Source organism: Scyliorhinus torazame, chromosome 16 (genome assembly GCF_047496885.1).
Source record: "Scyliorhinus torazame isolate Kashiwa2021f chromosome 16, sScyTor2.1, whole genome shotgun sequence".
Taxonomy (NCBI): Eukaryota; Metazoa; Chordata; class Chondrichthyes; order Carcharhiniformes; family Scyliorhinidae; genus Scyliorhinus; species Scyliorhinus torazame.
Window position 1 is genome coordinate 57,120,859 of NC_092722.1, and position 22,313 is coordinate 57,143,171.

At 50.6% G+C, this 22,313-nt stretch overlaps 1 protein-coding gene across 2 annotated transcripts in view; it reads right to left on the bottom strand.

Moving 5' to 3' along the window:
* Window positions 1–22,313, bottom strand: part of sh2d5 (SH2 domain containing 5) — a 118,180-nt gene that overhangs the window by 85,940 nt on the left and 9,927 nt on the right. For both annotated transcript variants that reach the window (XM_072478511.1, XM_072478509.1), the window contains exon 4: window positions 10,270–10,416. In XM_072478511.1, coding sequence (XP_072334612.1) covers window positions 10,270–10,416 — 147 coding nt within the window. The remainder of the gene's footprint in view (window positions 1–10,269; window positions 10,417–22,313) is intronic.

The window sequence follows — 22,313 nt, forward strand, 5'->3', positions numbered from 1 at the left end:
TTAGTACTGACCGACGAACCATGTTTAATTTAATCTTTAGCGCTTTTAACGCTGACAAAGTGATGAGGTTGGCCCTTGCTCTTGTGTCGAACTTACATTTGATTAGTGTGCCATTAACCATCAGAACAATCGTCCATCTATCTTCTATGGCATTCGCATCCACATCACTATGGAAAAATTTGCCAGATTGATTGTTAGGACTAATCGTGTCAGAGCAGCACGGTGGCACAGTGGTTAGCACTGCTGCCTCACGCCGCCGAGGTCCCAGGTTTGATCCCGGCTCTGGGTCAGTGTCTGTGTGAAATTTGCACATTCTCCACATGTTTGCATGGGTTTCGCCCCCACAACCCAAAGATGTGCAGGGTATGTGGATTGGCCATGCTAAGTTGCCCCTGAAGTGGAAAAAATGAATTGGATGCCTGAAATTTTTTTAAAAGGATGACTCGTGTCCTCAGCCAAAATCATGTCCTTAGCAGCTTTGGTCATCGATGCATATTTCTTGAACTGGTCCTATTTGGTCAACTCTTGGATGTGAAAGACATCGCCTCGCAAATTGATTTGTTCTGCCACACTTCCCAAGTGCTGGACACCACCGTACCAAATGTTGATTGTCGCATTGCTGGTACAAATGGCAGATCCGGTCGGCCACATTAAATGGCCACCCACACTGCGACCACATTTCTTTTTTGACTGCGTCACAGTGCTTATAGCGCTGGCGTCTTCTGCCACATTGGTACCAAAATGTTTCAGATTGAGTGCACTAATCTGCTGTGCAGCTAGCTCGCAGGCACGATAAATATTGACAGCGTTTTACAGTTGAAGTTCCACAGCAGTCTCTCGGGTGCTTGTTATTTGATACCCTGAATACTATCTGATCACAGATCATCGACAGCATTAGAGTATTAAAGTTGCACGGCTGCGCCTTCACCGTAAGTCGGTTAGAAAATTATCGAACAATTCGCCTGCCGTCTGAATGCACGTGCGAAAGAGATAACACTCAAATGTTTCATTTTTCTTTGAGGAGCAATAGCGATCAAAGTACTGTATTACTTCATCAAAGCTTTTGCTTTCCGCTTCGCTGTCGAACGCAAAGGTATTATAAATGTCAATTGCTTGAGGATCTGCTACCATGAGCAGCAACGCAATACGCCTCTCGTCAGGCTGTGTCTGCAGGCCAAGGGTTACAATATAGAATCCGTATTGCTACTTAAAAGCATGCCAATTCTCAGTTACATTACCGGTGACTTGAAGCTGGTGAGGTGCCTTCAGACCTTCCATCTCTAACTTCACAGTCTTAACTTGCGTTGCAATTCAGCTGCTCGTAGTTTACCAGGTAGGCAGAAGAATTTTATTTTTCTTTCTTCAGCCTGCTTCATTCCATTTTCTCCTTTGTTATCTTTAATTGTTCAACAATTGGTACCATGTTATGTTCTGTGTTATGGCCACAGTACAGATGTACACAGAACATCTGGTTCTTTGACTAGTAAGATGATTTATTAACAAGATCAACACGTGGAAAGAATTGTGATTCAGACAGTAATGAATAAAGGAATTCAGTGAATTCTCCTGGAGCTACGTCTAGTGCGATTATCCTCATATACGACTTGCTACCAACTGCCTGATCTCTCCAGTCACATTGTGGATCTCTATCGTCACCTACTGGTCAGAGGTCATACTGATAACTATGTACGTTGATAGATCACTATATACATTGATGTGCACATGCATATCACCACAATAATTGTGAAGATATGGGGCTGGAAACTTATCTTTCGGGTCAAATATGACATCATGATTGCTGACAAAATTTCTTCTCATCCAGCACTGGATGTCAGACAAGCAGTCTGATAACTGTGGGAAACTGCAGAAGTTGAGAAAAGTCTTGGTGAAGTAAAGTTAGATGTTGTCAGTGTACATGTGAAAACTGACTTTTTTTCAGATGACGTTACCCTGGTGCAGCATGTGAAAGAGAAATCGGATAAGAAAAGGCATTGGAAAAGCCTTGGGGGACACCAGTTAAAGGTATAGAAGCAGGAAGAGATGCTTTTACAGGTTATTTTCTGACTACAATTCGATAAGAATTGGGCGACAAATATTGCAATGGTGAGGAAATGGGCTGTTGAGGAGAGGTCGATCTGGGGACGGCTGGAAGCGGCATCGTGTAGGGGAACGAGTTTGAGGGCGTTGTCGGAGCCTTTGCCGTTCTCACCAGCCAGGTACTCCACAAGCTCAGTGGTGGTGTCAGCTTTAAGGGTGTGGGGGCAGTGTAGGCAGCACTTGGGAGTTGCAGGGTGCGTCGTTGTGGGCGTCGATTTGCAACCATATGTTTGTGCCTGCGGGGCTGGATGCGTGTTTCGGGGATGACGGCAGGTGGGGATTGAGTACTTCAGGGACTCGTTTATAGGGGGGAACTTTGCGGGGCTGTAAGAGTTGGAGGAATTGTATGAGTTGCCGAAGGGGAATGGCTTTAGGTACCTGCAGGTTCGGGATTTCGTGAGAAGGGAGGTGCCGACCTTCCCGGAGCTGCCGCCTCCAGTGTTGCAAGACAAGCTGTTGTCGGAGGACAAAATAGGGGAGGGGAAGTGTTGGCTATTTAGAAGGCATTGATGGAGAGGGAGGGTGGCCCGGTGCAGGATATTAAGCGCAAATGGGAGGAGGAGCTGGGAGGAGAGGTGGGGACCGGGACGTGGGTGGAGACCTTGCGGAGGGTGAACGCGTTCTCGTCGTGTGCGAGGTTCAGCCTCATCCAGTTTAAAGTGATGCATAGGGCCCACGTGATGGTGGCGAGGATGAATAAGTTCTTTGTGGAGGTGGAGGATAGATGTGGGCATTGCGCAGGGGTTGGGCCACGAATCATGTCTACATGTTCTGGGCTTGTCCAAGACTGAGGAAGTTCTGGCAGGGGTTCTCGGACATGATGTCTGAGGTGCTGGGGGTGGGGGTGGTCCTGAGTCCGGAGATGGTGATATTTTGTGCGTCAGAAGACCCGGGAGTCTGGAGGGGAGCGAGATCGATGTATTTGCCTTTGCCTCCCTGATAACCCGGAGACGGATTTTGCTGGGGTGACGAGACTCAGAGCTGCCGAAAGCAGGGGTGTGGGTGCGCAATCCAACAGAATTCCTGAGGTTGGAAAAGGTTTAATTCGCTCTGCTAGGGGTTCGCCCGGAGGTGGAAGCCGTTTCTTCAAGGAGAATTGGGGGGTCAGCGACAGGGAGAGGGGAGGGGGGGTTCTTAGGGGGTGGGGTGGTAAGAGGGTTAAAATGGGGAGGGCAGGGCTTTTTTTGGGGGGGTTGGTGTCGGATGGGGGGGGGGGGTTGGAGGGTTGTGGTTGTTTACTGGGTTGATGTGCTGTTCTTCTGATATTCTTAAATAAGCTTTGTGTTATTGACAGAAAGCTTAAGTTCAAATGTTCTATTTCCAGCCTTTTTTTAAATGTTAAAATAATTAAAATAGTAAACCTCAAGTTATGCACAGACATTATTTAGGTCTGCACATTGTGTAAGTCAGTGGGTGAAAAATCTATTAGTGTAGCACTACCTCTAATGGTGCGATGAAGACATACCCGTGTTTAACAGCGTCAGGCTGCACCATGGTCGCCAGCACCAGAGGCCTGCTCCGTGCACCAATACTCATTGATCAGGCATTATTCTGATGTCATACTGGCTGATATGATGTCAAGATCACAAATTTGGGCAATACAGATCTAGTATTGTTTAGTAGTAAAAAAAAGAATGAAGTAGGGCATCATGGTGGCACAGTAGTTAGCACTGCTGCCTCACAGGTCCGGAGTCCCGGATTCAATTCCTTCTTCGGGTGACTGTGTGGCGTTTGCACTTTCTTCCCGTGTCTGCGTGGGTTTCCTCCGTGTGCTCCGGTTTCCTCCCACAGTCCAAAGATGTGCAGGTTAGGTGGATTGGCCATGCTAAATTGCCCCTTAGTGTCAAAAGGTTAGTTAGGGGGTAGGCACGGGCTTAAGCTTAAGTAGAGTGCTCTTTCCAAGGGTTGGTGCAGACTCGTTGGGCCAGGTGGCCTCCTTCTGCACTGTAAATTCTATGATTCAGCCAGATTGATCCTGCATTCGAGTTCTTTAAAGGGTCAAGAACTCTGATTACAGGCTTCAGGTGAAGTCGAGACAATAGAACAGTTAGTGATTTGGGTAAAGACAAGCAGAGTGGAACAAGTAGGGACAGAGAATTTAATGGTAATAGTGCATCAGCAGCCTGCCACCTCACAGGTCTGTAGCACCCGACCTCCCACAAGTTTCTTGACACCCCCTAGCACTCCTTATCAGAACTCCTCCCTGCTAACAAGCAGTGTCCACACGTACTGGACTCGCCAACACTAAGGGCATTCAAATGGTCATTGGATAGACATATGGACGATAAGGGAATAGAGTAGATGGGTTTTAGAGTGGTTTCACAGGTCGGCGCAACATCGAGGGCCGAAGGGCCTGTACTGCGCTGTAATGTTCTATATCTATACCCAGTATCATTGATATCTGACACACTAGGCGGCCAGCTACACCATCCCCATCTGTATTCCTACAGGATAAGCTTGCCCACAACTGCAGCAAGCGAGAGAAGCCCGGGCTGAGGATCCTAATTTCTTTTGAGGAGAGAGCCCCTGAGCTTGTAGGGGAGGAGCAGGAGCGGGCCTGTGCTGAGAGTGAGGTGGGCCTGCGAGAGAAAGGTGAGGAGGCACTGCACCTTTATCCAGGTGACCAAACTCATGTGAGTTCTGTGTACTCCAAACCCTTCACCAGCCCCTTCATTGCCTTTTTCATTGCCTTTTTTTTAGGAAACGTTTTATTGAAGTATTTTCTTTGGCAGTTTAACAGCAACAAAATCCACAATATAAATAACAAGAAAAGAAAAAAATATATATACATTGTGCAAATTCCGCCACTCTCTCCCGCAGGTCCTGCCATTACTTACCCCCCTACGCTACACTAACCTAACTTACCCCCCTATGCTACACTAACCTAACCCACCCCCTTCTGCTGACGTCCAATTCTCTGCGAGGAAGTCGACAAATGGTTGCCACCTCCGGGCGAACCCTAACAGAGACCCTCTCCTGGCAAACTTAATTTTCTCCAGGCAGAGGAAGCCTGCCATGTCTGAAAGCCAGGTCTCCGATTTCGGGGGCTTTGAGTTCCTCCATGCTAGTAATATGTGCCTCCGGGCTACCAGGGAAGCAAAGGTCAGAACATCTGCCTCTTTCACCTCCTGGATTCCCGGGTCCTGCGATACCAAAAATCGCCACTTCCAGACTCATTGCCACTCTCGTATTTAATACCGTGGACATGGTGTCAGCAAACCCCTGCCAAAATCCCCTCAGTTTTGGACATACCCAAAACATGTGGACATGGTTCACTGGCCACCCCCCGCACACTTCGCACATCTGTCCTCCACCCCAAAGAATCTGCTCATCCGGGCCACCGTCATGTGAGCCCGGTGAACAACCTTAAACTGGATCAGGCCAAGCCTGGCACATGTTGCGGTAGCATTGACCCTTCCTAGCGTGTCCGCCCACAGGCCCTCCTCCATCTCACCCCCCCAGCTCCTCCTCCTCCCACTTAAGCTTCAGCTCCTAGGTCTGCATCTCCTATGACCTCATAAGCTCTTTATATATATATCTGAGACCCTCCCCTCCCCTATCCATCCTCTAGAAACCACCCTATCCTGAAACCCCCTTAATGGCAGGAGTGGGAGGATTGGCACCTGCCTCCGTAAAAAGTCCCGCACATGTAAATAACGGAGATCATTCCCTCCAACCAACGCAAACTTCTCCTCCAGCACCCTCATACTCGGGAAGCTTCCTTCTATGAACAAGTCCCCCATCCTCTCTATTCCCGCTCTCCGCCAAATACGGAACCCCCCACCCATCCTCCCCGGGGCAAACCTATGATTGGGGACCCCACCGATGCCTCCTCTGCCCCCACATGTCTCCTCCACTGCCCCCAGATTCTCAGGGTCGCCACCACCACCGGACTGGTGGAGTAACGCGCCGGCGGGAACGGCAGGGCGACGTCACCAGTGCCCCTCCACCCCGCCGGTCAGCCATCATACTTCTTGGGCCCGCCTCTAGCCCGTGCGCCGCATCTCCTCCGGCCTGCCATGGGGCGGCCCCCACCTCCGACCCCCTCAGTGACCTTCCATCGAAGTCCCTCCCACGTCAGCAGAACCCAACCCCCCCCCTCCCCTAGCAACACTACTATAAATCTCAACCCAGCTAATAAACTAATCTAGCTAGCTTGGTGTCCTCCCACCTCGGGCGCCAAGAGGTCTCCCACCCATTGTTCCCTCACTCCCCTTCCCCCGCTCCTACAAACAAGTTTCCTCATCCAGCCGTCCCCCAACACCCAGCAGCAAGCTAAAACAAAGATCAAAGGCACCATCCACCGAAACCCAGACAGGCACGTCTCCATCCCACCAAAGTGCACAAGAGTATAATTACCCAAACTACAACACAAGAAGAACAATTACCAACATCTACCCCACAAACAGAAAAGAAACAAAAACAAAACGAAAAATCGATTCTCTCCCCCCCCCCTCTCTCCCCACTGCCCTCTCCCCTTAACAGAGCTCCAAAGAGAAGACTTATACAAAGCAATACGAAAAAACATAGCCAATTTTAACAACAGTAAAAGAGGAAAAAACACCCCCCCCCTCAACCGCAGCCCCACCGACAATCAGAGGGGGGAGAGATGAAAAAACAAATAAACAAAAAAAAACCCAGAAAAAGAAAAAGGGCCCAATATAGGCCAACATATTGTCACTGAGTCCAAAAGTTCTCAAGCTCCCACCAGTCCTTTTCTTTTGGCATAGTCCAGCACCTCATTGGGCGACTCAAAATAATGGTGTTGGTCTTCATGCGTGACCCACAAGTGCGCCGGGTGCAGCACACCGAACTACACCTGCTTCTTAAAGAAGATCGCCTTGACCTGGTTGAAGCCTGCCTTCTTCCTCGTCACCTCCACGCTCAGGTCCTGGTATACCCGCTATTCTCCCACTTGCAACTTCGCGTGCACTTGGCCCACCGCAGAATACATTCCTTATCCAGGAACCTGTGGAATCTCACCACCATCACCCTCGGAGGGTCCCCCGCCCGCGGCTTCCTGGCTTCCTGGCAAGCGCCCAGTACGCCCTGTCCACCTCCAGCGGTCGGGGGAATGCCTCCTCCTCCAGCAGCTTTTCGAACATACCCGCCACGTATGCTCCTGCATCTGCTCCCTCAGCTCCCTCAGGAAGCCCGACGATTCTTAGATTCTGTTGGCGGGACCCGTTCTCAAGGTCTTCCACCTTTTCCAAGAGTCTTTTCTGCTGCTCTCGAAGCATCCCCACCTCCAGCTCCACCGCTGTTTATATTCAATATATCTAATAATTGGTGAGCTGGCAGCAGGAAAAGAACCATAAAAGCTGAACAATGGTCATATACACAAAACCTGTTCACAAATGTCCTCCAGGAAAGGGAACTTGCCACCCCTACCTGGTCTTGCATCCAATTTGTAATTGACTCTTAAAGCACTGAAAACATACTGGGCGGGATTCTCCACTCCCGCGCCGAAGTGCCCACGCCGTCGTGAACGCCGTCGAGGTTCACGACGGCGCGAAACGGCCCCGATCCTGACCGATTCAGGCCCCGACAATGGGCTAGGATCGGGGCCGCGTCATCTACACGCGCCAGGCCTTGTCGCCGCGCAAAGGCGATGCCGCATAGATGACACAGCCAGCGCCGCATAACTGGCGTCACCCGCGCATGCGTGGTTGCCGTCCTCTCTGAGTCCGCCCCGCAAGAAGATGGCGGACGGATCTTGCGGGGTCGCGGAAGGAAGGAGGTCCTCCTTCAGAGAGGACGGCCCGACGATCGGTCAGCACCGATCGCGGGCCATGCCACATTTGAGGTACCCCCGGTGCAGGATCCCCCCCCCCCGCAGGCTGCCCCCCAGCGTTCCCGCGCTGTTCCCAATGGCAGCGACCAGGTGTGGACGGCGCCGGGGGGGAACCCGCCGTTTTGGCCTGGCCGCTCGGCCCATCCGGGCCTGAGAATAGCGGGGGTGCCGGAGAATCGCCATTTTGGGTGTCTCCGGCGATTCTCCGGCCCGCAGAACTCGACGGGGCCGTTCTCGCCGCTTGGGAGAATCGCGGGAGGTCGTCGGACCGGCGTCCCGGGAAATGTTGGCAGCCCAGGCGATTCTCCCAACCCCCGCGGGAGTGGAGAATCTCGCCCACTGACTTATCAGTTCTCCCAAAAACAAATTTTAAGAAAACTTCTGCCAACCTGACAAAGAAATAAAGTTCCCTTCAGCCAAAGATAACTATTTGAGGCCCTTGTCATTGTCCTAGGATAGTGCTTCTAAGTTTAGAGATTTTCAAGGGATCCACTGAAGGCTTCCTGCAACTATCCTTACACTTTTTCCAAGTGGTCATTTGCTGCTGTACTATTCCCGGCTGTCCTCTGGTGCCCAATGTGTTTAATTGTACCTTCTTAGTCATGAGTAACAATCTTTCATAATGCAGTATTCTGCAAACGAATAGGGAATATCACACAACCTAAAATTAGAAAGGGGCATTTACTTATTGGGTGGAATTCTCCCACCTGGCTAAGTCCGGTTGCGGGGACAGTGAGTGTTTACCGCTGTGGAGGGTGACAGGAAACCAGACCATATCTTCTGTCCCTGGGGGTTTTACGACACCTCCTGTGGCAGGTGTGGGTGTCATATTTAAAAGACACGTGACATCACTCACCCACCTTTGAAGAAAGAATATGGGCCTACTGAAAAAAGTGTGACTTCCAGGAACACTCTGAGGCTGGAAAATGGACCTCCTCAATGAAACTGAAGCTGGAAGATGCACCTGATAGATGCTGTCCCCACCCACTGCTGTGGTGGTCCAGGTCCAGGATTGCTGGCGGCCTCCATCCCAAACTTCAGAGGCAGCTCTGGACCTTATTCACGTACATCCCGACTTTTGCATTTCTGTTGATCCTGACGTGTTCTGGAACAGCATCATTTCTGCTGGTGTCATGGAGATTTGGGCATGGGGGAATACTTTTGGTCGGGCCTTCATCTGCATCTCTTCAGCAGGCTGCAAATCAGTTTTACACCAGCCTCCAGTGGGATTCCCAATCCATCATGGCAGGCAGCATCGGAAGATCCTATTGTAGTTTCACACCTTGGTGAAACTGATTTTTGGGTCTCCTACCAAATTCTGCCCCCACCATCTGCCATTGATCCCATCGGCAAGGGCATGGGAGAATTATTCCCGTTGATTTTGACTTTACTGAATAATAGCCCAATCAGGAAGGCAGTTGAAACAAACTACTTAACACCAACAGCAAAAATAATAATTATTTGGTTTGCAACACTGGCAAACAATTTCTATGCAGTAAGAATTTAATGCTGTTTGTGTAATCTTATTGTCCAGAAACCTTATAAACTGCTCTAGTACTTTCACACGCCAAACTGTGTAATCCCCAATACTGGGTCACAGGATTCCAATTAATTATAAGATGTAACTAACTTCTGTCAATCATGGAAATAGAAATCCTATTTTCAGAATTACTGCATCAGGCAGTCTTAGCAAGACATCTTGCTCTTGTGCATTTCTCTCACTGAGGCTGATCTAAGCAGCAATTCACTGTAGTCAGCTAACAGCTTTCATTTCCATAAATCTTCCTACCGCTGTAACTCAACTGTATACAATGAGAAACGTCTGCCTTAAAATTACTCTCCACTGCAGAACACCTAACATACACTGACAAAATGTGTGATCATGGAAGAGAAAGTGATTCTCATTCTTCCCCTCTTTTCCCAAGCAGTGATTGAATTTTATGGGGAAAAAACAGCAGGGTGTTAGAAACACAGCAGCAACCTTATCTATTCATGCAGTCGGTTAAGATAATTGAAATTATACAGAGCAAGCAGGTTCCAAGTTTGTTTCATGCTCTTTGCTGAGTTACCTGTTCTCAGCCAAACAGCGATATTTATAGGATGAGGGGGCAGGGGGCTGCGCAGGTGTTGGGGGGGGGTTCTACTGATTTTTGCAAATTATGATGGGGATCACTCAGTCCAGGATTCAACCCTTCTCCCATTTGAAGGTTTTCAGTACTGAGACATTGGGCAGCCATATTTTTTAAGTTCAAAATAAATTGGAGGATTTTTAGTACAGAAGATAAAGCACGTTTTATGTTTTTTCAAAACGTCTGATTGGACAAATGGATGATTTTTATCATCTGATTCACAATGACTTTTTAATATTACCTACCCACCTCATTTGGTTGTGTGGTGACAAACAGATGGCAGAAGAGCTCACTCGGTGGTCTGTAGGGGTTACGTGTGACAAATGCAAATTGACAGTCCGCCGGTTGACACGTTGTGTACAAGATTCTCCGCAGGGCATGAGCCATCAACAGCGTCTAGTCGAAACCCAGCATAGGAATTAATTACATCTGCACAACCATGTTGTTTGTACAGTATTTCATTTAATATTTTTTAAAATCAGTATCAAAAGCTTCAGTTGAAAAAAAGACACCAAATATTTCAGTTTTTGATACCAAATCTTTTCTTTGAGTCAAGATGACGAAGCATGTTGCAGCTCGACCAACATCCTGCAGGATAATGCTAGTCTCACAATCAAACACTTGCCAAACTGCATGATGTTAATGTTGGGCAGGAGTAACCAGAGAACAGCAGGCAGCACAGTGGTTAGCACTGCTGCCTCACAGCCCCAGGGACTCGGGTTCAATTCCAATCTTAGGTGGACTGTACATGGAGTTTGCACGCTCTCCCCATGTCTGCGTGGGTTTCCTCTGGGTGCTCAGGTTTCCTCCCACAGTCCAAAGATCTGCAGGTTAGGTGGGGTTAGATATAGGGTGGGGGAGTGGACCTAACTAGGATGCTCTTTCAGAGGGTTGGTGCAGACTTGATGGCCAAATGGCCTCCTTCTACACTGCCGGGATTATATGAAGTCAGTTAGGTAGTAGTCTTCCCTCACTTATTCTTTCTCATCTGCTGAACCTGCTACCACCCTTTTCTCCCTTCCTCATGTGAAAGCACAGCTTGTTGACCACCCAACTACTACTTCTTGATTTAACTCATCCACTCATTTCAACCTTAATGGTGCTTTGTACTTTGGAGCCTGATCTTTCACCTTGACTTCTCAATTTTAAAGAATGATATGGATGAGGGTTAGAAATGTTTTCTGTCACACACGTACATTTCCTCCACAGTGTGATTTGAAAGGGTACACCTGCTAAGATATCCTGCACCCCATGATAAGTAGCATCACCAAAAGTAGGATGAAATGTTGAATTACTACAAGTTGATTAAAATCATAACATGAGCTGCAGACTTCTGTCCTTTTCGAACTGCAATGAAAATTAATTTTGCTTCCAAAGCTCAGTCCAAGAGAACCAAGATGCCATCAGTTGCCTCTGGAGTAGGATCTTAGAATCCATCAGTTTGATTAATTCCTCCACCTGGATTATTTTTCTTTCTCATTAACTGATTCATTGCCAGCTCCATCCGCTCTCACCACACACACAAACCCCTCCTCTCAATGACCAATGGTTGTGTGCTGGGCAAAGTTTCAAAGGTGTTGGGCAGACTCAGTTACCAAATTGTTATTGTTGGTAGAGGGCTGCAAGTGTTGGCCTTTATTGGTAGAGGGATTGAGTTCCGGAGTCGGGAGGTCATGTTGCAGCTGTACAGAACTCTGGTACGGCCGCATTTGGAGTATTGCGTACAGTTCTGGTCACCGCATTATAGGAAGGACGTGGAGGCTTTGGAGCGGGTGCAGAGGAGATTTACCAGGATGTTGCCTGGTATGGAGGGAAAATCTTATGACGAAAGGCTGATGGACTTGAGGTTGTTTTCGTTGGAGAGAAGAAGGTTAAGAGGAGACTTAATAGAGGCATACAAAATGATCAGGGGGTTGGATAGGGTGGACAGTGAGAGCCTTCTCCCGCGGATGGAAATGGCTGGCATGAGGGGACATAACTTTAAACTGAGGGGTAATAGATATAGGACAGAGGTCAGAGGTAGGTTCTTTACGCAAAGAGTAGTGAGGCCGTGGAATGCCCTACCTGCTACAGTAGTGAACTCGCCAACATTGAGGGCATTTAAAAGTTTATTGGATAAACATATGGATGATAATGGCATAGTGTAGGTTAGATGGCTTTTGTTTCGGTGCAACATCGTGGGCCGAAGGGCCTGTACTGCGCTGTATTGTTCTATGTTCTATGTTCAGTTCAGTTGGCTGGACAGCTTGATTGTGATGCAGAGCGAGGCCAACATCGCAGGTTCAATTCTTGTACCAGCTAAGGTTAGCCATGTGGCCCTGCCTTCTCAACCTTGCCCCTCGCCCGAGGTGTGGTTATACTCAGGTTAAATCAGCACCAGTTAGCTCTCCTCCTCGAAGGGGAAAGCAGTCTATGATCATCTGGGACTATGGCCACTTTACTTTTACCGTTATTGTTAGCCTGTCAGTCTTGACAAGGAGCTCTTTGACAACTGGAAGGGTAATAACTAAGCCCAATCCTGTGGTTAGATAACCAGCACACCTGCGTGCTTTCACAAGATTTAATAACTCAGAGGAAACTGGCGGTAAATGAACATAACTTTATTTAATTATTTACAACGGCTGCTGAAAGCAGCACGTCACTCCCAGTACAATCTTTGCTGAGAGGACTAAACTCACCAGGCCCTGCTATGGGCCTGTTTTTATCTTAATTCACAACGAGCCCCAAATGGGTGGCCTCCGCCTCTTATCTGGAAAGTTTGTACTCCACGAGTCTCACAGAGAGATCATTGATGGTTTCCTCTTGGTTCTCAAGGGGCTTATAAAACAAAGGATGGGATTCTCCGTCGGCGGGATCCTCCACTTTGCCAGCAGCGCACTTACACCCGTGGATTTCCCGAAGGCATGGGGGTGGCCACAATGAGAAACCCCATTGACCGGCTACCAGGACGGAGGATCCCAATGCCGGTGGGGGCGCGCCGCGCCACAAAATGGGTCTGGCAGGACAGAGAATCCTGCCCAACAATTTTCATGGATATTGATTTGGCATGCTCAGTTTTCCTTCATCAATACAGGGGTACAGGAGTGCGAAATCTAATTGCAGCACTCTTGACTAATTGGAGCTGGAGAAGCAGTAATGCTAGGGCCCGTTGAAAAAGCAAAAATAAATAAGACATACTAAAAAGAAAACAAAAATGGCCACACATTTTTTTTAAAGTAGGTACACAATCATGAGCAATTCACCTGAGGAAGGAGCAGCGCTCCGAAAGCTAGTGACATCGAAACAAACCTGTTGGACTTTAACCTGGTGTTGTAAGACTTCGTAATGAGCAATAGAATCAAAGGAAAAATGAACTTGTAATCAAAAGGACTAAACAGACCCAGTTTTTACTCGGGATACAAGTACTGGTGTCAAGAGATACAGGATGCGCCCATGATAATGCCATGGTTTAACTTCCCAGACTTCTTTATAGTATTGCAGCAAGGCTACCCACTAATGGGAATCGCTACCTGCTCAATGCACAGAAGCTGGACTTCAGGCAGCCACTGTGGACTCAAGAAAATGCTCACAGGCAGAGGATGATGGACAGGAGAGAGGGTTTAAGACCAGGGCAGGAATGGCTCAAAGCACAGAATTTTCAAGCCCACTGGATGAGGGTTCATTGGCCAACGGTGTGAGATTTGAGAAAGTGATGAGATGCTCATTTCTTCCAGATTTCGCCTGGGCAGCACTGAAGGCAAGCAGGGAACACCTTCCACCTCTTCTGAGGGTAAACTGTCATTTTTAAACGGCGCCCCGATCTTTCGAGCCCCAACACGACCCCAAATCCCCCCCTCCCCCCAAGCCCCCACTCACTTTAAGAGGGTGGCCGAGCCCCAAGCACCCTCCCACACCCGCGCAGGGCATTCCCCAGTCAGTTTATGGCCACGTATAAAATGTTGTTTTGCATCACCAGCCTGGCAGTGCCACCTGGGCACCTTGGCAGTGTCAGGCTGGCACTACCAGGGTGCCATGCTGGCACTACCAGGGTGTCAGACTGGCTCTAGCAGGGTGCCATGCTGGCACTACCAGGGTGTCAGACTGGCTCTAGCAGGGTGCCATGCTGGCACTACCAGGGTGCCATGCTGGCACTACCAGGATGCCATGCTGGCAACACCAGGGTGTCAGACTGGCTCTAGCAGGGTGCCATGCTGGCACTACCAGGGTGCCATGCTGGCACTACCAGGATGCCAGGCTGGCAGTACCAGGGTGCCATGCTGGCACTGCCAGGGTGCCAGGATGGCAGTGCCAGGGTGCCCAGGTGGCAACAGCAGTGCCAGGTTACAGCCTTGCCCAGTGGGCATGCACTTGGAGGCCTCCAAACCCTTGGGAGACCCTCACGAGTGCAGTTCCGTCAGGTCCCCATTTGTGGAGACTACCCAAGGCCTCCAGGGTGAAGGAGTTAGATCCCAACGTCTTGGTTTGATCTCGGGTATTAGAGTGAGAATGGCAATCTCACTCTAATATGCAGATCTGCCAGAAAGTGATCCTGCCCACAATGGGTGGGATTTATATCACGATGTCTTGTGAGAATGCATTAAATCTCATGAGGCATGGTGAGCCCGGTAGTTCCCTGAAGTGGGATCGCTGTGCTGCGCTGCCAGTCCTGGAGGCCCGTGCTGGTATCGACAGGGGTCTGCAGGTTTGCAGCCATGGAGCCCAGGGGGTTGGCAAACCCTGTCTGTGACAGTGCGACGCCGGCTCGCTCATGGCCACTGGCGCCGATGCCCTCAGCGATGGCCTGCAGAGACTGGGCCATGGCCTGCTGAGACTGGGCCGTGGCCTGCAGAGACTGGGCTATGGCGTTGAGCGCCTCTGCCATCTGGCGCTGGCACTGGCTCATGGCCTCCTGTGAGAGGGCAGCCATTTCCTGGGCCACAGACGCCGCCTGCACGGAAAGCCCCAGGCCTCGCAAACCGTTCCCATGTCTGACACCGTCGCACCCATTGCCTCCACCGCGGACGCCACCCGTGCGGTGTCAGCTTGGGTGGCACGCATGACCGGCACCACTCCCAGCTCCTGGACGCGGGTGGACTCCTCCACCTGCGACTGCAGCCGCCGCAAGCCGCCCGTCACCCTCTTCGCTCGTCTCCGGGTCGGTGGTTGCATCGGATCTATGTGTGGGTGTGGTAACTCCAGGAACCCGGGATCCATCTGGGCGGCAGATGTTCGCTTGGGCTGGGCTGCCCTCCGACCGCCCGGCCCCTCTGCTGCTCCTACATCCACCTGCTGTACCGGGACGGCTGTGTTGTGCGCACCAGTGAGTGTACCAGACGCCTCATCACTAAAGTGCCCAACCGAGGTGAGTGTTTCTGCGATGGTGGAGGGTGTTGGTGACAGCAGTGGCGTTGTGTCGTGCTCTTCGTCCCACTCTGAGTCCATGGCACTTTGGGGTGGGGGTTCGTCTCCACCCATCCACTCTGAGTCACTGTCCGGTATTTCGTCTTCCTGGGTAGTGCTGTCCCGGGTAGGGGTGTCCTGGGCAGTGCTGTCCCGGGTAGTGGTGTCCCGGGTAGTGGTGTCCTGGGTAGTGGTGTCCTGGGTAGTGGTGTCCTGGCTCGGATGTGACGGGGGCCTGTGGCTGCCCCCCTCGTCGCTGGGTGGTCGCTCCCGCACGTGACGGGGGTGTCGTCGCCCTGTTGCTCCAGGTCTCTCCGTCTCCCGTGGTGTGCGAGGGGCAACCTGCGGGCGTCGCATGCTGGAGGGTGCGGGTCTCTCCGTCTCCCGTGGCCTCCGAGGGGCATCCTGCGGGCGTCGCATGCTGGAGGGTCCGGGTCTCTCCGTCTCCCGTGGCCTCCGAGGGGCATCCTGCGGGCGTCGCATGCTGGAGGGTCCGGGTCTCTCCGTCTCCAGTGGCCTCCGAGGGGCATCCTGCGGGCGTCGCATGCTGGAGTGTTCGTGTCTCTCCCTCTCCCGTGGCCTCCGAGGGGCATCCTGCGGGCGGTCTGCATCTGCGGGGATGGGTGCCTGGACGTTTGGTCCTGCGATACACAATGAAGCATGCATGGTTAGACATCAGGCAGTGATCAGGTGATATGGGGGAGGGGGATATAGGGGAGGGGGGATATGGGGACGGGCTGTCGGTGTCTCACTAGCTACTACGCCCCCGACCTCTGCATCAGCAACCTCCCAGTCGTCAGGTCCGCCAGCCAGTTCCAGGGCCCTTTCCTCGTGTTCGGTCAGTTGCCTCTCATCAGCGGGGCCTCCTCCAGTCCTCACATGCTCCCTATTGTTGTGTGCGCGCCTATCCTGTGGGGGGGGGGGTGGCAGGGGTAAAAGGCAACACGATTAGGCAGGTATATGAATGCACGCCATCGGTTGCGCGTGCATTGCAGAGGTTAAGGTTAGGGCTGGATTCACTTGGGGATATGGGGGATATGGGGGAAGGGGGGATATGGGGGAGGGGGGATATGGGGAGGGGGGATATGGGGGAGGGGGGATATGGGGGAGGGGGGATATGGGGGGAGGGGGGATATGGGGGAGGGGGGATATGGGGGAAGGGGGATATGGGGAAGGGGATATGGGGGAGGGGGGATATGGGGGAAGGGGGGATATGGGGGAAGGGGGATATGGGGGAAGGGGGGATATGGGGAAGGGGGGATATGGGGGAAGGGGGGATATGGGGGAAGGGGGGATATGGGGGGAGGGGTGGATATGGGGGAGGGGGTGATATGGGGGGAGGGGGTGATATGGGGGGAGGGGGGATATGGGGAGGGGGGATATGGGTGAGGGGGGATATGGGTGAGGGGGATATGGGGGGAGGGGGGATATGGGGAGTGGGGATATGGGGAGGGGGGATATGGGGGAAGGGGGGAGGGAAGGGGGGAGGGGAGATATGGGGGAAGGGGGGATATGGGGAGGGGGGATATGGGGGAGGGGGTATATGGGGGAAGGGGGGATAGGGGGAGGGGGATATGGGGAGGGGGGATATGGGGGAGGGGGGATATGGGGAAGGGGGGATATGGGGATGGGGGATATGGGGGAAGGGGGATATGGTGATGGGGAAGGGGGATATGGGGGAGGGGGGATATGGGGGAAGGGGGATATGGGGAAGGGGGGATATGGGGGAAGGGGGTATATGGGGGAGGGGAGATATGGGGGAGGGGAGATATGGGGGAGGGGGGATATGGGGGAAGGGGGGATATGGGGGAGGGGGGGATATGGGGGGAGGGGGGATATGGGGGAGGGGGGGATATGGGGAGGCTCACCCTGCCTGCTCTGACGAGGTCGTTCACCTTCTTGTGGCACTGGGTGCCTGTCCTTGGTGTCAGGGCCGCAGCGGTGACGGCCTCTGCCACTTCCCTCCACAGACGCCGGCTGTGGCGTGGGGCAACTCTGAGGCCGTGCCCGGGATACAGGGCGTCCCTCCTCTGCTCCACCGCGTCCAGGAGCGCCTCCACATCCCGTGACTTGAACCTCGGGGCTGAGCGGCGGCCAGCCATCCAGTCGGGTGTTGCGGTCGGGTGTTCCGGTCGGGTGGGGGGAGCAGCGCGGCCTTATGAGCCGTCACGCCGTGCGGCGCGTATGACGCTGCACGGCGTGAACCACTGCGCAAGCGCGGATCCCGTTACGTCGCTGCTAGCCCATTTCGGGCCGGAGACTTTCAACCCATTTTTCCGACGTGACGCAAGTCGGATTTGCGCCGTTTTTTGCGGAGTTTCCGCCGATAACGGAGAATTTCGCCCCTTAACTCCTGCTTTGTACTATTATCTAAACTCCTTAATTAAATCACAGCAGCAATATTCTCAAACATCCATAGCTGTGTTTGTCACAAGCTGATTTTCTCCAAACCAAAGTAGGATCTGGTGAGAGCTGCATGTGATTGCATTTCCTTTAACATAAATGAAAGAAATGACACTTTCAACTTTTGGAATCCAGCCAATGGCTGTTGTTTTGGCTTCCCAGTTCCTTTTTGAAAAGAATATTCCATTTAATTCAGCCATCACATCCTAGCTGATAACACAGGTAAGGAAGTAAAGTGCCAAGCCATAGTGGCTTGGAGTAGTCTGGGCTCTTGGAGAGTGACCCCAATAGAAGCTCTTTGCACTTTGCATTGCTCTCCCACTTCTACATTCCAGGTTTGTCTCCTGGCTCCTGCAGGCTGACTGAATCTACAAGGAGTGATTATTCCAAAGGCATTTCCTCTAAAAAGGAATAGGCAGGGCAGGTGACTTACATTTGGGAGTGCTTTTGACTGCATCACACCACCGCATTATCAGGATTATTTTAAGATCTTGTGATTGTGCTTGAATTAAAGCAGTTGGAAGTTTACAAGGGAACATGCTGAGAGCTTTTTCTGTTTTACTCAATTTCTTACTTCGAGCTAAAACATGAACTTGGCCAATGTGGGGATGACTGACAGCCACAGAGAGATAAACATGCTTCTTTTCTGCAACAAATCGATCTGATAGTAGAACCTAATTAATGACAGATGTCTACAACAGTACAAGGGGGTTTTCCTCATCAGATGAACATCAAGAGTGGGCATACAGGCAGCAACAAATTCTGCAATTGGACATTTGAGTAGAGGCTGAGGTTCAGGCTTTCATCCAGTCAGAAAATGGAAATTTGCCAATAAGCTGCAGGAGGGGGAGGCAACCTCAGCAGCATAGATTTGATGGGTGGACAGAAAGAAATGTCTTCTCATCTGGTGAAGCAATTAATCAGTGGTTTCTTATGGTATTGTAATTTACAGAAAGGCTGGGTTTGTCTCTAGTTCCATTTCCATGACTAGCCATTTTCCACATTCACTTTGTTTATGGTGAGCCATCTACACAGAGAGAAAGTGCATAATTGATATCATTTGAACACATACCACAAACTTTATTAATAACAGCCATTATGCTGGGAGGCCAACTATGCACGATTAGCAATACAACAGCAGAATGCTGATGTTCAATGTGTCTATCACTCGAATATATATACATATATATAGAGAGAGAGAGAGAGAGAGTGCACCGAGAAAGCTGTAATTTGATGCACCACCCTCCTAGTCTACCAACAAGAATTAATGTACAAACCAGACTTCTACGCAAAAAGGAGAAATAATAGAGGGTAATTGTTCTTCTCACAGCATGTCAGGAAGACATGTTGGAATATCGGTCGTCCCAGAGGATGCAATATATGGAAAATTACCCCTCAGTTCCATTGGGCGTTTCTTTTGGTTCAGAGTACCAAGAATTTGAACAAATTTAAGTTGGCACTCCAATGCAATACTGTGCTATTCCACACAGAGCATATTGATCCGTTAATGCATTACTTGGTTGTCTGGCCTTCTCATTAAGTACATTTAATTAAGTGAATGATACTCTATTCATTTATGATATCAGCTGGGGGAGGAGTGTCACTGCTTGATAAAACTAACCCACTTTCAATGTTCAAGTAATACTGAGTCCAAACATTAAAACATTCTCTATGCGGCGGCGGCGGGGGGGAGTGGTGTTAGAAATTTATAAGGAGCTGATGGATTGGGAGGGAGCCCCAATAGGGGTAGTGAAACAGAAGTGGAAGGAGGAATTGGGTAGGGAGTTGGAGTCTGGGCTGTGGGAGGAAGCCCTGAGGAGGGTGAATGCATCCTTGTCGTGCGCTAGGCTTAGCCTTTTCCAGTTTAAGGTGGTCCACAGGGCACATATGACGGTGACCAGGATGAGCAGGTTTTTTGAATGGGTGGAAGACAAGTGTGGGTGGTGTGCGGGTGGGCCCGCAAATCATGTCCACATGTTTTGGGCATATCCGAAGCTTGGGGATTATGGCAGGGGTTTGCCGACCTTATGCCGGAGGTCCTGAAGGTGAAAGTGGTCCCTAGTCCAGAAGTGGTGATCTTTGGAGTGTCAGAAGACCCGGGAGTCCAGGAAGCGAGAGAGGCTAATGTCTTGGCCCTTGCCTCCCTGGTAGCCCGGAGACAGATATTGTTCAAATGGAGGGACTCCAAAATCGGGGGTGTGGGTGAGTGACCTGACAGAGTTTCTCAACTAGAAAAAATAAAGTTTGCCATGAGAGGGGTTTGCCCAGAGGTGGCAGCCGTTTATTGACTTCTTTGAGGAACGTTAAGATGTCAGCAGTGGGCGGGTTAAAATAGGGAGGCAGGGGAGCTGGGAAGTGAGAGGCGTGATGGTGGGGTGTTAGGTATTGTGTTGAGTTTGTTATTTACTGCCCTGTTGGCTCATTTTGTTTTGTGATTGTGTTTGTTGTGTGAATGTATAAATGCCTCAATGAAATTATTTTTTTTTTAAACATTCTCTATGCTACCACAACTGGGGGTGCGACTTGCCGGCCGTGCTGCACCCGAACAGGAGTCAGTCTGCGTTGCGATCAGGATCTCGCCCACAATGGCCGTGACCAAGCCGCGCACGCTTAAGTAGGTTTAACCCACTTAGGTGTGCTCGCCCAGGATTTACCAGGCTCCCGGCATCTAATGGCCTGACCAGAGAGTTCCCAGCCGAGCGCATGTACATAGACCAAGCAGAACGGCACCCGGGGAGTCTCATGGGCCATCAGAGGCCCTTGGGTGTCATTGACAGGGCAGGGTGTGTCCCCCTGCACACCCCCCTGGAATATGGGCACTGTGCCAAGGTACCAGTCTGTCACTTTGGCCCTTCCACACTCGCACTGCCAAGGTGCCCAGGTGGCACTGCAAAGTCAGCAGGAGCATTGTCAGGGGGCAGTGCCAGGGTGGCACTTGCAAGGGTCAGGGCCTGGGGGATTCATGCTCATGAAAAAAAGGTGGAGGGGGCTATGAAGGGTGGGGGATGCAGGGCGGATATAAAGCGGCCTCTGGAAGGTTGGGGAAAGGGTGAGGGATGGGGGTCATAGAATGGGGGGGGGGGGAGCCGAAAGGGGGCTTGGGAAGGTCTGAAAAGGGGGAAGCCCAGAGCGACCTCATAGTGGGGTGTCATAGTGGGGATGGGGGGGTGAGTTAATGCCCATGTCTGTGAGGAGTGATATTGCCCATGGGTGAGGGTGTGGGGAACTCACAAGCACTCTCATGGATCAGGGCACCCTTTCAAAACGGTGGCCCAATCTCTGAGGAGCCGGTCTGGCCGACGAGTTCAACTCTGCAGTGATGAAAATAATTCAAAGTGTGGGCTTGACCAGGGAGAAACTCCCCAGGGTCTGAAAAAGCGATCGCGGTGGGGAACTCGCTGACAGAGCCAGCGGGAAGCTCCAAGAAAAACCCGCCACCAACAAAACTTAGAAACCTTTCCATCAGATCGCGCCCTAGGTTTCTGAACCTCAAGAAAAGCACTGCTAATTGCACAGCCTGAATTTTACATTTCATACATTTTATGCTGTGAACCCAGGGGAAATAAAATAGGATGGCCAAAACTGGTTGAATTTATCCTACGATTCTGCGCGAAAGATGTTTATAATATCAAGCTGTTTAGAATACACCCCACGTCAACATTGATTAGCAGTAGCTCAACGAATGGCCACAAAAATGATTGGTAAATGAATACCCCAAATGTGACAAGACATTTTTCTTTTTTTTTAAATTTAGAGTACCCAATTCATTTTTTCCAATTAAGGGGCAATTTAGTGAGACCAATCCACCTGCCCTGCACATCTTTTGGTTGTGGGGGCGATACCCACACAAACATGGGGAGAATGTGCAAACCCCACACGGACAGTGACCCATAGCCGGGATCGAACCTGGGACCTAGGTGCTGTGTGGCAGTAGTGCTGACCACTGCTCCACCGTGCTGCCCACAAGACATTTTTCTAACCTATTATTCTAATTATTGTCCTTTCCCCACCTTCCCCAGCTTCATTTACACATCATTTCAAATTTAGGGATATATGGAGGCCAAGATTCGCCCACGAGATGGCTTGGGTGTGGCAGGATGGGACTTGCTTCTACCCAAAAAATATCTTGCTGACACCTCAAGTTATACATGGTCAACCCCATTGATATACATTTGGCAGGATTCCCATTAATGTGAGCAAGCCTGATTGAGGAATGGAAGGGAAATCTTTGCTTCGGAATAGCTAGTTCTCTACAGTAGTGGATATCTCTCTAAAACGCCCTCTTGGGTGGGAGGAATTAAATTTTAAATCTCTCCCTGTTACCCTGCCACAACTATATTGTAGCCACATCATTGGGTCACCCTGCGTAAATAAAATAATTTCTAATGACACCAATGCATTCTAACTTTGTGAGTTTGGTAATTGCCCCGTTTAAAATGTAACACTTCTTGTGCATTTCTTTCCAAAAATTAGAGTACCCAATTCTTTTTTTCCAATTAAGGGGCAATTTA